The sequence below is a fragment of the Mastigoproctus giganteus genome, chromosome 1 (genome assembly GCF_048544385.1).
Source record: "Mastigoproctus giganteus isolate SK-2022 chromosome 1, ASM4854438v1, whole genome shotgun sequence".
Lineage (NCBI taxonomy): Eukaryota > Metazoa > Arthropoda > Arachnida > Uropygi > Thelyphonidae > Mastigoproctus > Mastigoproctus giganteus.
The window spans coordinates 95229442-95248283 of record NC_143575.1 but is presented as its reverse complement, the minus strand read 5'-3'; the positions used below and the strand labels follow the sequence as shown (position 1 = coordinate 95248283).

Here is an 18842-nt window from a genome sequence, read left to right as displayed (position 1 = left end):
TTCAGTCTTTATGAATATCAGCTTTTAAACATTTGCACATATAAAATCCCGTGAATACATTAAAAGTGTTCTTTACAATTCTGCAATTTGATAATTGTGGTTTGTAAATTTCATTCAGTATTTTGACTGTTGATATATATATATAAGCTAAATTAAAATAGGATATTTGCCAGTAGCATGGCAAACCAATAGAATGAAAATGAACTTAACCAAATAAAATAACATAACAATAACAGAAAGATATTTATATGGGGGGGGGATAAAGAAGAAGTGGATAGTATTGAAGCAACATTCCTAAAATAATTTAGAAAATTAAGCCAATTAAAAGAAATTTAGTGGTGCCCCTTGAAGTCACTCATTTCCGAATTATGTGAAATCTCACTAAGGTGGAAACGTAGACTAACAACATTACATGACCTTAAAAATGAAATGAAATAAAATAAAATTGTCTGACCATTATGCTCCATCTCGACAGAGGACCACGGAGCCAGTAATAGTCAGGGAATCACTGCATTTCGAACGCTAAACAAATCCATGTAACGACGGAATGATACTAAGATCAGACCGCCGATGCAATAGATTTGCATAGTGGTGGGCCTTATGCAGTGAAAAATAATAAAACAGAAAGCCTAGTACTCGCATGGCCAAAGCACACCATTGACAAAACGATAGTTGAACTGAAAATATATAGAAACAAATTAGGTTATAGATGGCTGTATGAATGCAGCATTAGCAGATCGTCATGCTACCCCCATATGAATATAATCCAATTAATCCAAAATAAAATAGACAAATATAAATTAATAAAAATATATATTAAAAATAAATAAGAAAAATAGTAGGTAAGCTAACATCAGTGGCAGCAGAAAAGCACAATCCACTACTAGATGGGGCATAATGGTCAGACTTTATTTCATTTCATTTCATTTTATAATTGGTCATGTAATGTTGTTATTCTACTTTTTCGCCTTAGTGAGATTTCACATAATTCGGAAATGGGTGCCTTCAGGAGGCGCCGCTAAATTTCTTTTAATTGGCTTAATTTTCTAAATTATTTTAGGAACATTGCTTCGACACTACTCTCTTCTTCTTTATCCCCCTTATATATATCTTTCTGTTATTGTTGTGTTATTTTATTTGGTTAAGTTCATTTTCACTCTATTGGTTTCCCCTGCTACTGGCAAATATCCTATTTTAATTTAGCTTGCAATAGGCAACATGTAGTGGATTGTGCTTTTCTGCTGCCACTGATGTTAGCTTTCCTACTATTTTTCTTATTTATTTTTAATATATATTTTTATTAATTTATATTTATCTATTTAATTTTGAATTAATTGGATTATATTCATATGGGGGTAGCATGACGATCTGCTAATGCTGCGTTCCTACCGCCATCTATAGCCTAATTTGTTTCTATATATTTTCAGTTCAACTATTGTTTTGTCAGTGGTGTGGTTTGGCCATGCGAGTACTAGGCTTTCTGTTTTATTATTTTTTGCTGCATAAGGACCACCGGACATAAGGACTATACAGATCTATTGCATCAGCGGTCTGATCTTAGTATCGTTGCATGGATTTGGTTAGCGTTCGAAATGCAGTGATTCTCTGACTTATTGGCCTTGTGGTCCTCTGTCGAGATGGGGCATAATGGTCAGACTATTTTATTTCATTTCACTTCATTTCAGTTTATAATTGGTCATGTAATGTTGTTAGTCTACGTTTCCACCTTAGTGAGATTTCACATAATTTGGAAACGGGTGCCTTCAGGGTGGCGCCGCTAAATTTCTTTTAATTTGCTTAATTTTCTATTCTTTTCTAAAAGTTCCTAAAGTATTTTAGGAACATTGCTTCAACACTACCCTCTTCTTCTTTATCCCCCCCCCTATATATCTTTCTGTTATTGTTATGTTATTTTATTTGATTAAGTTCATTTTCATTCTACTGGTTTGCCATGCTACTGGCAAATATCATATTTTAATTTAGCTTATTATAAGCAACATGTAGTGGATTGTGCTTTTCTGCTGCCACTGATGTTAGCTTTCCTACAATTTTTCTTATTTATTTTTAATATATATTTTTATTAATTTATATTTGTCTATTTAATTTTGGATTAATTGGATTATATATATATATATACATTAATTCTTTATCATATTAGCATTCACAAATGAAGACATCAGTCGTTCAGTCCCATTTATTAATGATGCTAATTCTAGTGAAAATGTACAATGTTTGTGGATGAATATTATCCGTGCTCATAGTATTTTAGGAACATTGCTTCAACACTACCCTCTTCTTCTTTATCCCCCCTATATATCTTTCTGTTATTGTTATGTTATTTTATTTGATTAAGTTCATTTTCATTCTACTAGTTTGCCATGCTACTGGCAAATATCATATTTTAATTTAGCTTATTATAAGCAACATGTAGTGGATTGTGCTTTTCTGCTGCCACTGATGTTAGCTTTCCTACAATTTTTCTTATTTATTTTTAATATATATTTTTATTAATTTATATTTGTCTATTTAATTTTGGATTAATTGGATTATATATATATATATATACATTAATTCTTTATCATATTAGCATTCACAAATGAAGACATCAGTCGTTCAGTCCCATTTATTAATGATGCTAATTCTAGTGAAAATGTACAATGTTTGTGGATGAATAGTATCCGTGCCCATAGCCAGCCAATCACTGCTCTTGTAGTGGATGGAGGACATGTTGTTACAGGAAGTCAAGATCACCTTGTAAAGGTATTATTAAGTTGTTGTTTTCTGATTTTATATTTTGTTAAATATTTTTATTTTCAAAGACTTAATCTTGAAGTGGTGCTTAGTTTGTTTGGAAATTTTTATCACAGACATCTATAACTGAAGCGGCTTTGACCTTGCCGTAGATTGGAAAGTTGTCTTAACACAGTATGGGCAAAATTAATGCTATTGAAAGACTGAACTTATCCTTCTAGTAAATAGCAAAGAAATTCATAACTTTAACGAAATTTTTTAATGCAGAAAGTTTTAATTTAATGGTTGTCTGCAAAGTCTTTATTTTTTAATTTCATTTCATTAGTGTATATGACTACCACATTATAACAGTAATCCTTTAGTCGGAAGTTGCATGTTTTAGGTGGTAATATCAGTTTAGCACATAACAGTACATCTCCAGACATTTATAGCTATTAGTATTAAGGACTCTTCTGCATCAGCCAAAAAATATATATATTCTTACTATCCCATTCCTGCAAAGTAATCATCCAATTCTGCTTTGAACTTCACTGTGTCTGTCATGTAGGGAAGCAACTTATTCCATTGTTTACTGCTGTTAGCATTAGCATTAGTAGAGGCATTTGATGCAAGAAAGCAAGCTTATGCAGCATCAGCCAAAAAAAGAAACCACTTCCACTTCACCCCTCTGTTCGTTCAAAATACCTGTCCAGCTGAGCCTTAAACTTATTTAGGCTATCAACTTCCACGACAAGGGATGGAAGTCTGTTCCACCAACCAACCACCCGCTGGCTAAAGGCAAATTTCTGCACGTCTATTCTACATCTGTCTTTCCTCAATTTCAATTTATGCCCTCTCAGGTGATTATTCTGAGCAAGAGGAAGAATCTCATCAGCATCGAGCATGCTCAAACCATTCAAGGCCTTATACACCTCTATCAGATCACCTCGCTGGTGCCTAGTCTCCAGACACTGTAATTTGCAAAACTTAAGCCTTTCTTCGTAAGAGCACCCCTTTGTTCCATTCACTAATATCTTGTTGCCCTTCTCTGTACTCGTTCCAGCATCTCTACATCCTTCTTGAAATGCGGCCTCCAGACCTGTATACAGTACTCTAGGTGTGGCCTGACCATTGCCTTATACAAGGGAATAATCACCTCCTTATCCCTGCTAGAAAAATTCCTATATATCATTGACAATACACTATGAGCTACTCTTGCAGCCTATCTGCACTGCTCAGAGAACTTCATATCTGCCTGCACAACCACCCCCAGTTCCCTTTCATTCTCTACCACTGTCAGTGTAGTACCACAGAGTTGATACGTTGCTCTGGGGTTGCTGTTTCCCATGTGCAGTACTTTACATTTGTCAATGTTAAACTTCATTTGCCACCTCTCAGCCCATCTGCTCAACCTTTCCAGATCCTGTTGCAGCAGCATAGTGTCAGTAGTGTCCTTGACAACCCTGCCTACCTTTGTATCGTCTGCAAACTTTGACATTAAGCTTGATATACCATCATCAATATCATTTATGAATACAGAAAACAATAATGGACTCAACACTGAGCCCTGAGGGACTCCACTAATAACATTAGTCCACGACGAGCAGTATCCATTGATTACCACTCTCTGTCTTCTCCCCCTCAGCCACCCCTTTATCCACAGCAGCAATTTGCCTCCAATGTCACACTGCTCCAATTTGTGCAGCAGTCTTCCATGTGCAACAGTATCAAAAGCCTTTCTAAGATCCAAGTATATAATATCAAAGTTATTCCCTGCATCCAGTTCCTTTGTGACTGCATCATAGTATCCAATCAAATTGGTCAGGCAAGACTTCCCCCTAACAAAACCATGCTGTGTCCGAGCTATAACTGCAGTCTTGTCTAAATGATCCTGCAATGCTTCTTTAACTAGTGCCTCCATTAATTTTCCTGGAACAGAAGTTAAACTCACAGGTCTATAATTACTTGTATCAGCCTTTGATCCTCCTTTGTGAATTGGGGTCACATTTGCACATCTCCAGTCTGTGGGTACCTCCCCTGAGTCCAAGGAAGCTCTCATAATTATGGCTAGGGGTTTGCTTACTTCCTCTGCTGCCTACTTTAATATAACTGGATAGATCCCATCCACCCCGGGTGCCTTTCTTGTGTTTATCTTCAACAATTTCTCCTCCACTTTACTCTCAGTTATTACAAGATTCTCTAGCTTACTGCTAGAGTTGAATATACCTCTAGCTTTCCCTTCGCTAAATAACTCCTCATGTGTGAATGTCGATGCAAAATATTCATTTAGTTTGTTAGCTGTTGGTAGGTGAACTTCATGAGATACAATATTGGTTATACCCTGAAATTTTATATTTGTGCTTCTTTGTTCTTGTTTCACCTGTATGGTGAACAGACATTACTAATTCATTTTACTTAACTCCTTCAGTGCCTAATACACCTCAGCCATATCCCCCCCCCCTTAGATATCTGGTTGTCAGATGGCCCTCTCTAGTAGGGTTTTTCCCCTAGGCATGGTCTCCAGACCTGAATACAATATTCCACATGGAGTCTAACCATTTTCTTGTATAGAGAGATAATGGACAGGACACCATGTACCTTCCTAGCTTCTTGTTTAAACTGCATGTAAAATTTAATAATTTAATATCTCACTGAATCATTACCTCTAAGTATTTTTCATCTATAACAATATTTAGTTCCTCTCTCCCTAACTTATATGACTCTAGAATGTCTGTTCCCAATCCAAGTCTTTTTGAAGCCATATATGTCTGTTATATTGTTTCAAATCACTACCATTAGACCACCCAGACTGGCTGGACACACCAGTCTGTAATTTTATAAGCTATTGAATTGGTGGCAAGAGTAACGTCAGTGTCACTCTCCCACATGCTACTGCTAAAGGTTGGGAGTTATTTGGTTGGTTTAGCACTTGAAAGGGTTAGGTAGCTATATAGTCTGAACGTATCTGGCCATTGTGTGTGCCTGCTCTGTCTTCCATGCGGTTTTGCCATAAAGCTGATCGGCAGTTGACATCAGCACACACTATGATATTTGCAGTAGGTAGCAAGTCTGTGGCTGCTTGTAGGCATTCAAAGCTGGATTTATATCTTCACCTGGTCTAGAATATAGTGAAATAATGTAAAACTATCCTACAGCACTGGTGATACGGGCACATGCTGCCACTGGAGAGCAGAGATGACCCACCTTTGTGACTGAAAGGTCAGTATTTTTTAACTACCATTTCTGTAGAAGGGACACCTAAGGTGTATTCTATTATTTTATAGCCTCTTGGATATCCTTGAAGCCTACCCATATGTGTGTAGGACTCTTGAAGTACCAAGATATCGATATTATTTTCTTCCAATTTGAATTTGATCTGATCTGCAACAGCTTTTGCTGTTTGAGCATTCAATTGGACAAGATTTAGAGCCCTAGTCACATCTATGTTTTCAATCTGGCCATTGTTGGTTCTAGATTGTATAATTTTTACCATTTGTTTTTTTATAATAGGGGCAGTTATCATCCCTAATACTATGTACATAGTCAGTCAGCCGTGGTACTTTACAGGTAGCACATCTTGGCTGCTGATTTTTATTTTGGCAGTTCTTGTAATCATGGCCAGTGACTGCACAGAGGCCACAGACAGGGGAATTCTGACTGCCGTCTATGGCAGTGGCCATATTTATGACAGTTAAAGCACTTCTGTATAGGAAAGAATTCCCTGAATTCTTTCCTATACAGACTGGACCAGTCTACACTGGTCCAGCCAGTGTAGACTCTTTGCTGTCCTTGTAGGTTTTTCCAAATTCTGGGTGACACTTCCACAATGACATTGAATTCCCCACTTCTTTTGTTTTTTGTTCCTCTTTTTAGAAGAAATTCTTTGGCAAACTCGTCGAGTTCCATTATATTGATAAAGTTTTTTTTTTTGTAGAAATCCAACATAAGATCTATTTCCAGAGTTGTCTCAGGGATGTCAAATATAATGATGTTGGGGTTCCTGCCCCTTGGCTTTTCTGTTTGCAGTCCCAGTTTTACCACCTCTGGGTTGGTTTCAATCTTTTTAACATCCTCTTTATTTGTTACTTCAATTTAAACTCCATTATCTTTTATTTTTCTCATGTTATTCACTTTTATTTCTTTCAAATGAGGTTTTAATTTTGTCATGACAGTATCCCTGACTGTCTGGCAGGATTTGTATGTAGAGTCAGGCTTAGCCTTTATAATGATTATTTTTGTTTCTTTTGCCTTTGGTATTTCCTTACTCTTATTGTTGGTTTGTTTAGTTTGTGACGAATCTGCTTTCGTGGCCCTTGCTACTTGGGCGTAAGTCAAAGTATTTATTTCTTTATAATTATTATTATCTTTAGTCACTGTTTCTTCTTTTGCTTTCAATACTTTGTTTTCTGTATTCAAAATTCTGTATCCAAAACAGACCAGCAGCTCACCATCTGCAATCTTGCTGCAGATATAATCATATTTGTCTGTTTATAAAGAAATTCTTCTAGGAACAGTATCTATGGGATCCTCTATTTGATTTATAAGCTGAAATTTCCTCTCCTCCTCTGTTTTTGTTATCTCTGGGTCTAAATTATAATCCTTTTGATCTGTATTTTCCATTTGGTTTTTGCCTTTTTACACTAAGGTGGCCAAGGGGCAAGCTTCTAAGTTGTCATTTGTAGTTTCTTCATTGTATGGGGTTCCTTCTGTAAGCATCTCTATCTCACAATCAGGGAGATCCTCACCATAAGTCAAGATTGCGATCGATATTTTTTGCTTCTTCTCCCCTTGAGTTTTGGTTTTCGCCAGACATCGTGCTGTTATTATAATGTTCCTTATATCAAGGGAAATAATTTAAGGTATTTTTATAAAATCCAGTATGCAGTTTTTTTTCATTTTGGCGGGAAAATGATCAAACAAATTAAAGTATATGCAGATATATATATATCTCAACAAATTTATCCCAATTTTTGGAATTTTGAGGCATTGCAATATCACAATCTGCAATGGTAGGACCTCTAACACTGTACCAATCGTACTGTATGTAAATGCTTTCAAAAAACCAACAAGCTAAAAACAACTATAACTAACAATCTTACCTGAATAATACTAGTTGTTTTCATCTGTACACAACTTGAAGAAGACAAAATCTATTGTTTTTGAAGCCGGAAAATCCGAGAAATTCTCACTGCCGGCATTGGTCACTGTCTACAGTTTACATCAAGCGGAGTTTCGTGCTGATGCATCCTTTCACCTCCGGTATCACAGCACCACCCATATGAGATGTATAATGCTATTTTAACTGTTCATCACATTTTTATCGAATATCCTGTTTCCAAAGAAACATTTTTTTAGCACCTTTAATAATCTGGCTGAACCATTTAACACTCGGTCAGATTTTACGTGACAGAGACAACATAATGCACCAACTTTGGCGCATTATGTTATGTTATGTTAATGAAGTGCATTTTACAGTGGAATTGGCCCCGGGTGTAAAGCATTTCCGTGGCCAGGCGATTCTCGTGTGATTACAGAGCGTTTTTTGGTAAGTGACTAGGTTCTCTTTTGTTTTCTCCCTTACTTATTAAACTTTTTCGTTAAGTAGCTTCATTTTCTTAAAAACACTAAGAAGTGAGCCCAGAAGAAAGAAAGTATCTTTTTCTGTAATTTCGCTTGGCCACAAGTGGCACTGCTCCTGCTTCCCCGTGGCGGGCCTGGTAACCTGGGCGGTAAAGGTAAACCCCCAGGGCCAAAAGGAGCTAACATGGATACAAATAGTTATCCACCTTTAGAGTCATTGAGCTCAAGACAAGAAACTTCTGACATTGACCATGACTCTGTTCACTCAAAAAGGCTTCGAAGGGAAGCAAAGTGTCAAAATGATATAGCGAATTTCTTGGTGGTGCATTCGTTATCTGCCCAACCTGTATGAAAGTTATCACCATTCTTGATACAAAAGTGTTTAGAATCTATTGCAGGGTCACCAAAAATGGTGAAGCGACTACAATCTCAATCTGGAGACCTCCTGATCGAAACAGCCACCTCAAAACATTCTAAGCGGCTGTTAAACACACATCATTTGGGGGGCTGACAGTATCAGTTACTCCCCACAGAACCTTAAATTCGTCAAGAGGTGTGATCAGTGAGTGCGACCTAATTACAGTCTCCAAAGAAGAACTACTCCAAGAACTTAGTAGTTAAAAGGTAACAAGTGTAAAAAGAATCATGAATAAAAAAGATGTAAATCTAACTCCAACTAGAACCATCATTTTAACATTCAGTACTCCAGACTTACCATCCTCAATCAAAGCTGGCTATTTGAATTGTCGTATTTGACCATATATTCTGAATCCCGTTCGTTGCTTCAAATGCCAGAAATATGGTCATTCACAGCAGGCATGTAGAGGTGACGCCATCTGTCCCATCTGCGGATCTAAAGAGCATACTCAAGCCGATTGCTCAGCCACAGCCCCTGCGTGTCCAAACTGCAAGGGGAATCACCCTGCCTTTTCCAAATCTTGTGAATTACGGATTACAGGGAAAAAAATTAAAAAATATAAAATAGAATATAAAGTTACATTTCCTGAGGCACGTGGGCAAGTTATGTTGAGCATGCCTAGCAGTTGATCCTATGCTGTTCGCACTAGAAACTATGTATCTACTGGAGCACAAACAGATGTATCAATTCTGCCTCATACCTCTATGGCTAATTGGCTTAATTCTACTCTTTCAAATTCAGAAAAAGAAAATCCTCAAAATAAAACTAGCAAAGCTACAAATACGCCAATCAGTATCCCTAGTGATACTCCATCGGTCCCATATGACACAGAGCAAACGAAATCTGACACAGGTTCAAAACAAATGGAAACTTCCACCAACAGTATGGAAGTAGATGAGCATTTAGATAATGTGGAGCCCATTTTGGAACTCCGGGCAAATTACACCATGGATTCTGTACAGCCCTATTTCCCGAAAAAAGATAAAATAAAGCAAGACAGACCGAAATGCCCCACTTCTAAAAAACAGTCAGACCAATCCACCTAAACTAAACTAAACTAATGAATCAACTAAACTCAAATAATGTCTAATATCATACAGTGGAACTGCAGAGGACTAAGAAGCAATTCTGACGACCTAAAAGATTTACTGATTCAATATAATCCGATCGGAGTATGTCTACAAGAAACTTTCTTATTATCTCAAGCTTCACCAAAATTTACAAACTATGCAATATATAGAAAAGACAGGATTTCGGAGTCTCCTGCTCGTGGAGGAGTAGCTGTGCTTATAAAATCAAACATACCGTCCAGGCAAATTCAGTTACAAACTAGTCTAGAAGCTGTGGCAGCACGTATTTCAATCGGTATATCAATTACCCTATCTTCTCTGTCTTGCATTCAGCAGAAGATTCACTTTCTCCATGAACGTGAATATGATATCAGCTTCTGCTGGATTCCCAGCCACATTGGAATTAGGGGAAATGATTTGGCTGACGACGCAGCCAAATCAGCAATTCCCAGTAATAATTTCTGCTGTCAGTCCCCTATACAGACTACAGGCAAATAATACACCAGAAGATACACTCCCAATGGCAGGATTCGTGGAATAGACAGACCACGAATAAATTATAACGTATAAAGCCTGTAATTGAACCGTGGCAGTCTAGTCTGCGCACGAATCGTAAGGAGGAAGTTGTTCTTGCCCGGACCCGCATAGGACATAGTCATTTGACTCATTCGTTTTTGCTGAGGGCTGATGACCCTCCTATGTTTGAGTCCTGTGGCACAATTTTATCAAATAGACACATTTTAATTGACTGTCCAGATTTTAGCAATATCCGTTTTAGCGCTTTTAATCATCTGACCGAGCCGTATACACTCAGTCAGATTTTATCCGACAATGACAATGTGTTTGTTGTTTTTAGCTATTTTAAATCAATAAAGGTTTTTACTTGTATTTAAAATTTACATGTTATTGTTATTTCTTTATTGATTTATCTTTTTTATGTTTTATACCATTGTTATTTTATATCTTGACATGGTGACCTAAGTAATTAGGTCAGTGAAATTAAAATTTTTATATATCACCTGGTTTTGGCACATTATAGCCTTAGTTGCTAATGCGCCAATAAAACCCAACAACGAACCAACCCTATCTTCTATATATATTTCCCCTTCTCAACCATTTTCAAATACAGAACTTGATAATCTGGTTATGCAACTACCATCTCCAATCTTCCTTTTTGGTGACTTCAATGGCCCCCATCCATTATGGGGGTCACCTGCGATTGACACAAGAGGCAAATTAATCAAAACATTCATGAGTAATAACAACCTAACTATACTAAATTCTGGATCTCCCACTTATATTCACCTATCTACAGGATCTACCTCTGCAATAGATTTGTCAATCTGCTCACCATCAATTCTTCCAAGCATGACATGGTCAGTGCTAAACTATCCTCTAAACAGCGATCACTTTCCAATCCTTTGCTCATTACAAACACAGGTAACTGCAAATCTTGAGCACCGATCCCCCTGGAAGTTCAAGAAGGCAAACTGGGAGAGCTACTCTACCCAGGTCCAGTTAGACAGGAGTTATGTTCAGCAACATCCAATTGAAAACGTAACTAACTACATTACCAGTCAGATACTAAATGCAGCTAAAAATTCAATTCCGAAGTCACGACCTCACAAGTGCTCCCACCATAACAACTGGTGGAATACAGATTGTTCTGATGCCAAGCGTGAAAAAACCATGCTTGGAACAAATTCCGTAAGTTTCCTACAACCAGTAATCTAATAGAATACAAAAGACTTAAAGCCAAAGCAAGGCAGATTAGGAGAAAAGTCAAACATGACTCCTGGATCTGATTTGCCTCAACTATCACCAAAGATACTGACCCACGATTCATTTGGAGAAGAATTAAAGCGCTAAATGGAAAATTCACTCGACACTCTCTCCAATACTCTGTTGGAATGGGAAAGATCTATCGGCACCTAAGGAAATCGCCAATGCGCTAGCACAATCATTCTCTACAATATCTGCTTCTACTTCCTACTCCATCTCCTTTCAGCGCATCAATGCAGATGCAGAATTCCGCAAAATTAACTTCTCCACACGACTCTCATTCCATACAATCAACCATTTAATATAACAGAACTCAAGGAATCCTTAAATAAATCTTCAAATAGTGCTGCCGGCCCACACGACGTACATCACATCATGCTAAAACAATTACTTGAAGAGGACTTACATACCCTATTGATCTTCTGTAATCGAATCTTCTCAGAAAATGCTTATCCGCTTTCCTGGCGTTATTCTTTCATACTTGCCATACCAAAACCAGGCAAAGGCCCTTCTTTGGTTAACAATTATAGGCCAATATCTCTCACAAGCTGCATGTGGAAAATTTTTGAAAGAATGGTACATACGAGGCATACCTGGATCTTAGAAGCTGAGAACCTTTTAACAGATCGTCAGAGTGGCTTTCGTAAGAACAGATCCACTCTTGATGTCCTTATCAAAGCTGAAACGAATATTTGCAATGTCTTTGTCATGAAGCAACATCTAGTCATGGTTAATTTAGATATTGAAAAGGTATTTGATACTACCTGGCGACATGGTATTATTTTGGACCTTTATCACCTAGGGCTAAGAGGTCATCTCTCTCAGATAATTCAGAATTTCCTACGCCACCACTCTTTTCAGGTCCATTATCAGAATGTATTGTCTACACCCCATATTCAGGAAGGAGTACCACAGGGATCTATACTCAGCAAAACGTTATTTGCAATTCGAGTCAACAGCATAACCAGAGACATCCCCAAGACTGTGGAGGCTTATATGTAATACGGATGACCTCGCAAAGCATGAACACCATTGAATGTCAACTCCAGTTTGCCATCAACAGAATTGAATCCTGGATGTCACGCAACGGATATCGACTAGCTGAACAGAAGTCTACCGCCACTCACTTTTGTAAGAAACATGCTCTCCACCACCATCCTGAATTACAGCTAAACAATAGTCCAATACCAGTAGTAAACAGCATCAGATTTCTGGTCCCGATATTAGTTAGTAAGCTTAACTTCCAAGCACATATCTACAAACTACTTGTCTAAAACAGTTGAACATGCTTCGATCAGTCTCATCCATGTCGGTACTCCTTACTTCACCTCTACATATCTCTGATCCGTTCACGCTTAGATTATGGTTCTCCCGTATTTAACTGGGCTAGGAAAACCACATTAGATCGGCTAAATGTCATCCTGCACAGTGCCCTGAGGACTGCTCTGGGCGCATTCAGGACTTCTCCAATGCAAAGTCTTTATTCCGTTACATCTTCATAGAAAAACATTATTGCTTTTCTATGCTTCTAGAGTCTTCCATCGCACCACAGTTGGGAGTATCTTTATCACACTCAGTGGGATTCTTTTTATGAGAATAAGCCCCATGAAAATCGACCTGCCTCACTCAGTATCAAAGATCTTATTCAGAGTTGGAATATTGATTTAGCTGATATTTTTCAGAATACAACTGCACCTGTTCCATCTTGGACATATGTATGTGCCTCCCATGATACACATTTTCTCCAGTGGGGGAAGAATGTCATACCTCCCAATAACATGAGACAATTGCACTCAGCTCATGCTTCTCTTAACTCCCATGCCTGTAAAATTTATACGGACGGATCGAAAACTGACAGTATGGTAGGTACTATGGCTGTTTTTCCTTCATGCACAATTTCAGCCACACTACCTTTATCATGCAGTGTCTTCACTACTGAACTTTATACCATCAAGTTAGCACTTAGTAAGATTATTGAACTTTCCACCTCATCTGCAATAATTTACATGGATTCCCTCAGTGCTATCTATGCCATAAGAAAGAATTTCTCCTCTTCTCATCCTACATTGAAAGAGATTCATTCCCAGCTATTCTCCTGTAGCATGTCCTATCAGTCAATCAGCGTTTTCTGGATCCCTGGCCATTCTGGCATTCCAGGAAATGAAAGTGCAGACTTTGCCGCTAAACATCCTCAACCCACTCTCTCACAACATCCTCAGGTTCCGTACACTGACTACAAGCCTGTTATTCATAAAGCATGTTACGACAACTAGTCACAGATATGGAAAAGGAATACTAACAGCAAACATTACTAAATAAAACAAGAATCAAAGCTGTGGCTCGCTTGCTTTCGACCAAACAGACGTGAGGAAGTGGCGTTGGCAAGGCTAAGAATTGGACATACGCATCATACCCATCTCTACTTATTATTGGGCACTTGTTCACTCTAAACTTGACTGCGGTTCCCAAGCTTACTTTTCTGCTAGAAATTCTGTATTCTGATGGCTTGACCCAATCCACCATAAAGCCATTCGGATTGCCACGGGGACATTCCATACTTTGCCTGTCCAAAGTCTATACATTGAAGCCAATGAACCACCATTGATGCTTCGATGTCAGCAATTGTTATTATAATATGCTATAAAAATAAAATCCCTGCCTGACGATCCTACGTGGCCATCTGTTTATATGCCACTGTGGGAAAATCTATATAACACGCGTAAAACTGCCAGTCGGCCTTTTGGTATTAGGATACAAGAGCTGGTTCATGTTATTAACTTCATGTTGGATTATATATCCACGTCAGTCAAGCAAGTTCTTCCTCCTTGGAATATACGATCTCCATCTTGTGACTTCACTCTTAGGAGTTGGCTGAAAGCTAACAAATCGCCATGTATATATCGGCAACTCTTTGCAGCACACCTTGCCGAATACTCTGAATTCTTGCCGGTTTATACAAATGGCTCGAAGTCTGAATAGTTTGCGTGATCTGTTTGTGTCTTTCCAAGCAAAACAATCTGCAGTCGTATTCCAAATGAATGTAGCATATACACTGCAGAGCTACACGCAGTAGAACTGGCCTTGGATCACATAAAAACCCACCAGTACCAAAGGTGCATGCTATATATGGACTCTCTAAGCGTATTACAGGCCTTATTGAATGTGAGCACTCACCCAGTATTATGTCGGTTGCATCAAATATTACACTCCCTCTTAGAGTTAAACTCCGATATTCGCTTTTGCTGGATCCCTAGCCATGTTGGTATCAGAGGCAATGACTTGGCTTATGCAGCAGCCAGATCAGCAACGCCACAAAGTCGCATCCGCAGTCAGTCCCCTATACAGACTGCAAGCAACTGATCTACAAAAAATTATGCGCGCGTTGGCAAGAATCTTGGAATGGGTGCCCTACCAACAAGCTGAATGAAATTAAGCCTTTAATAATAATTTGGCATTCTAGTCAGCGCAGGGCTCAACGAGAGGAAGTAATTCTTGCTCGGCTACACATAGGACATTCTCACGTGATGCATTCGTATTTGCTGAGGGCTGATGATTGTCTTGTGTTTAGACATTATAAGGCAAATTTAACTATCCGTCATATTTTAGTTGAATATACATATTTTAGTAATGAACGCCATTTATGTTTTAACCATCTTTCTGAGCCTTATACAAAGGGTACTAGGAAAGTTTTGCAATACAGCTTTGTTTATTTAATTTTTTCAAAGTAATTTCCTCTACATTCAATACACCTCTCCATCCTCCGAAACCATTCTTTAAACCAGTTCTGCCAAGTTTCACTAGGGAGTAAAGCACACTCGTTGTCCCAAGCCCGTAGAAGGTCCTCATCACTGGAAAACCGCCTCCCTTTTAGCTTCATTTTCACATGCGGGAACAGCGCAAAGTCGCAGGGAGCAAGGTCTGGACTGTAGGGAGGGTGCTCGAGAAGTTTCAGTCCTGTCGTGGTCAAATATTCGGTGCAGGCTTTGGCGCGGTGAGCTGCAGCATTATCGTGATGGAGGTACCAGGTGTCCATTCTTGACTTTGGCCGCAGGTTCTTCATAGATCCAATGACTTTAGGCAGCATTGTTCAGTATACCACTTAGCTGTGACTGTCTTCTGCGTGTCCAAAACGACACGTTCCACAATTCCATTCGATTTGAAAAATACAGCTATCATTTTCTATCATTCCCACCATTGTGAAGGTGCAAGCAGAGGATTTGGCTGTCACAGACCATCCAGACTTCGCCGAAATGTCGTCATCATCAAAGAACCAAACTTTGTTTTGAGCCTTGGTCGGCAGATCGTAATAGTACAGCCAAGTCTCGTCACCTGTCACGATGTTGTTCACATACCGAGATTGTCCCTTATCAAACTTTTTTAACATCTCCCGGCACCAAGTCACACGTCGTGTCATCTGCTCTTCAGTCAGTTGATGCGGCACCCAGAGAGAACAAAGTTTCTTCACGTGCAAATGATCTTGCAGAATCGAACGAATTGCTGGTGCATTTAGGCCCAAAGTATCCTCTATCTGTTGGTAGGTCACTCGCCTGTTTTCGTCAAGCATTTTCCTCACAGCAGTAACGTTTTCCTCCGTAACTGACGTTCGTGGCCTTCCCGGCCTCTCAGAATCCTCCAGAGTTAAATTTCCCCTTTGGAATTCTCTATACCACCTGAATATCATTGTACGATGTGGACAATCATCATCTAGTGCAAGAGTCATTTCTTCTAAGCACTGGTCTATGGTTAAACCACACACGAAATTATACCGCAAAACTGTTCTTATCTCATTTCGTGACCACGATGCCATCGCAAGCACTTTACACTCTCACTACTAATGAATAACTGAGCCCATCGACTTGGCGCGGCGGCTACTATGCACATATGAACATGTCTCAACATGCAGCAACAAGCAGCTTCCTGTGATTCATTGTTGGGTCATATTGCAAAACTTTCCTAGTACCCTTTGTACACTCAGGCAGATTTTATCCGACAATGACAATGTGCAGATGTATTCAGGTTTTTACAACTGATTAATCTACATAGTTTTATTTAGATTGCTCTAATGTTTAATATATTATAAATGGCTTATGCCATATTTTTGTTTATAATATGTTAACTGGATATGCTATTTTATATTTTTACATATTTATATTTTATTACCTTAGACTTGGCGCATGATAGCTTTAGATGCTGATGCGCCATTAAACTTCCAGTAACCAACCAACCAACCTACTTGTTATTGGGAGAAAGCCCACCTCAGTGCTCATCCTGTAACAGTCATCACTCATCTGGTCAGACACTTTTCAATCAGTTTCCAGGCTTAATGTATCACACAATTTATCTCATATCCTAGGAAACGATGCAAATATTGAAGAACTTTTAGTATACTTAAAATGTATTGGCCTATACAAAAGTATATAATTTAACAACTATAAAGATAGGGTCATGAAATTAAACAATGAATAGACACAATTTGGCCTCAGTAGCCGTGGTATCTTTAAACCCAGTGACAACAACAACAATGGATTGTCGAGGACGACGTACTAATACAGAAACTTTGACCTAATCTGAGATTTCAATCCAGCAGGCATTTGTTTACAGGAAACATATTTAACTTCACAAGTGACCCCCCTCAATAAAGAAATATACTTTGTACAGGCGTTTGGAAAAAAAATAAAATGTATTAATGGCAAATACTTGCTTTCAACTTCTCCAATTCTATATCTGAAAAGGAATGAAATTTCTGAACCTGTGGAAATTGCTAATGCATTCAGCTCGTATTTTGAAACACTCTCAGCTGTTTCTATGTATGAACTAGCCTTTCCGTCGCTAAAATCCAGGGCAGAAAAGTATAAACTGAATTTTGGTACCACTCTCCAACATTCATACAATTTGCCACTGACCATGACTGAATTGCACAATGTGCTTATACAGGTGAAGAACAGTGCTCTGGGTCCTGATGGAATTTATTAATTTCCCATTTAAGTGAAGGATCATTAAGTGCTCTCTAACAACTCTGTAATAGAATTTTCTTAGAGGAATATTACCTCTAAGGCCCTTGCTTACTTTGGTGTTCATCTGGGTTATCTGGTTATCTGGGTGGTCACCCACAGTGTGCTTGTGCATGGAGGTTATACCCAGGATTACTAACAGTCCCACCATTGTGAAGGTGCAAGCAGAGGATTTGGCTGTCACAGACCATCCAGACTTCGCCGAAATTGGGTCTACTTGATTTGAATGTCACTCAAATATCAGTTCCATCAGCGTTTTAGACTCCCAGGTAGCCAGTACAGCTTGTCTAGCATATCTGAGAGAATGTCTGTGACATTCCTATCACTAAATCAGAAAATAATTGACAATTACTCCACATAAGGTTTGAGATTAAATTGTGAGATTTATTGGATAGCAAGCAGTTTCTGTTACACTTAATAACTAATGGGCAAATTGATTAGGCTCCCTACTCAACCATTTTTACTTAGCTCTATGTATATTGCATAATGACAGTATTTTAATATATATGTATATGTTTTGTTCCTTACCCCAGGTGTTTCGCTGTGATTCAGCAATGTGTGTATTTACTTTCCATGGTCACTCTGGATCAGTTTCTGCCTTACATGTTGATCAGGTTGGTGTTATTTACTCTATAAATAAAAAGTGCAGTTGTTGCAGACTTACAGACGAGAATACTCTGTTGAGAGTATTCTCTTCTGTTAGATATTTGAAACTGTTATATGTGGAATTTAAAATACATTTAGGATATGTAAAATCTGGAGAAATATGCAGGTTAACTTGCTACTAAATATACCACTTTGCTACCTATACTAGAAATAAAATTATATTGCTAATGTATACTTTACCCAATGTTTTTTATTCTGATAACTCTATTGCTCATCTGTTATATTAAACACATTAAACCTTTACGTCATCACATGGTAAATTTGCAGTGATTTTTTTGTGTCTGCCTGTCCTCTGAGATGACAACACTGTTTAAACAGTTGTCAGGGTGATGGCATCTTATTTCAGATGCATAACAGTAATAGGAAAAAATGCTTTACTGAAGAAATGGAAGGTGATGTATGTGAAAGATTGATGCCACCTTGATGACCTAGTGTAGACTTTGGCTTGTGCATTTATACTTGAGATAGTCATGAAGCTCTTTGAGACAGCTTCCTTTTATTTTAAAAGGAAGTACAGAGTAACCTCAATATCGATATGCCATGCCTACTTATACTGCCATTTATGTCTCCCAAGATCAACATAAA

At 38.2% G+C, this 18842-nt stretch overlaps 1 protein-coding gene across 1 annotated transcript in view; it reads left to right on the top strand.

Moving 5' to 3' along the window:
- The window catches only part of SCAP (SREBP cleavage activating protein), a 512327-nt gene that overhangs the window by 439130 nt on the left and 54355 nt on the right, over positions 1-18842 (top strand). The window contains exons 23-25 of the mRNA XM_090380371.1: positions 2159-2260; positions 2588-2760; positions 18125-18205. Coding sequence (XP_090236497.1) covers positions 2159-2260; positions 2588-2760; positions 18125-18205 — 356 coding nt within the window. The remainder of the gene's footprint in view (positions 1-2158; positions 2261-2587; positions 2761-18124; positions 18206-18842) is intronic.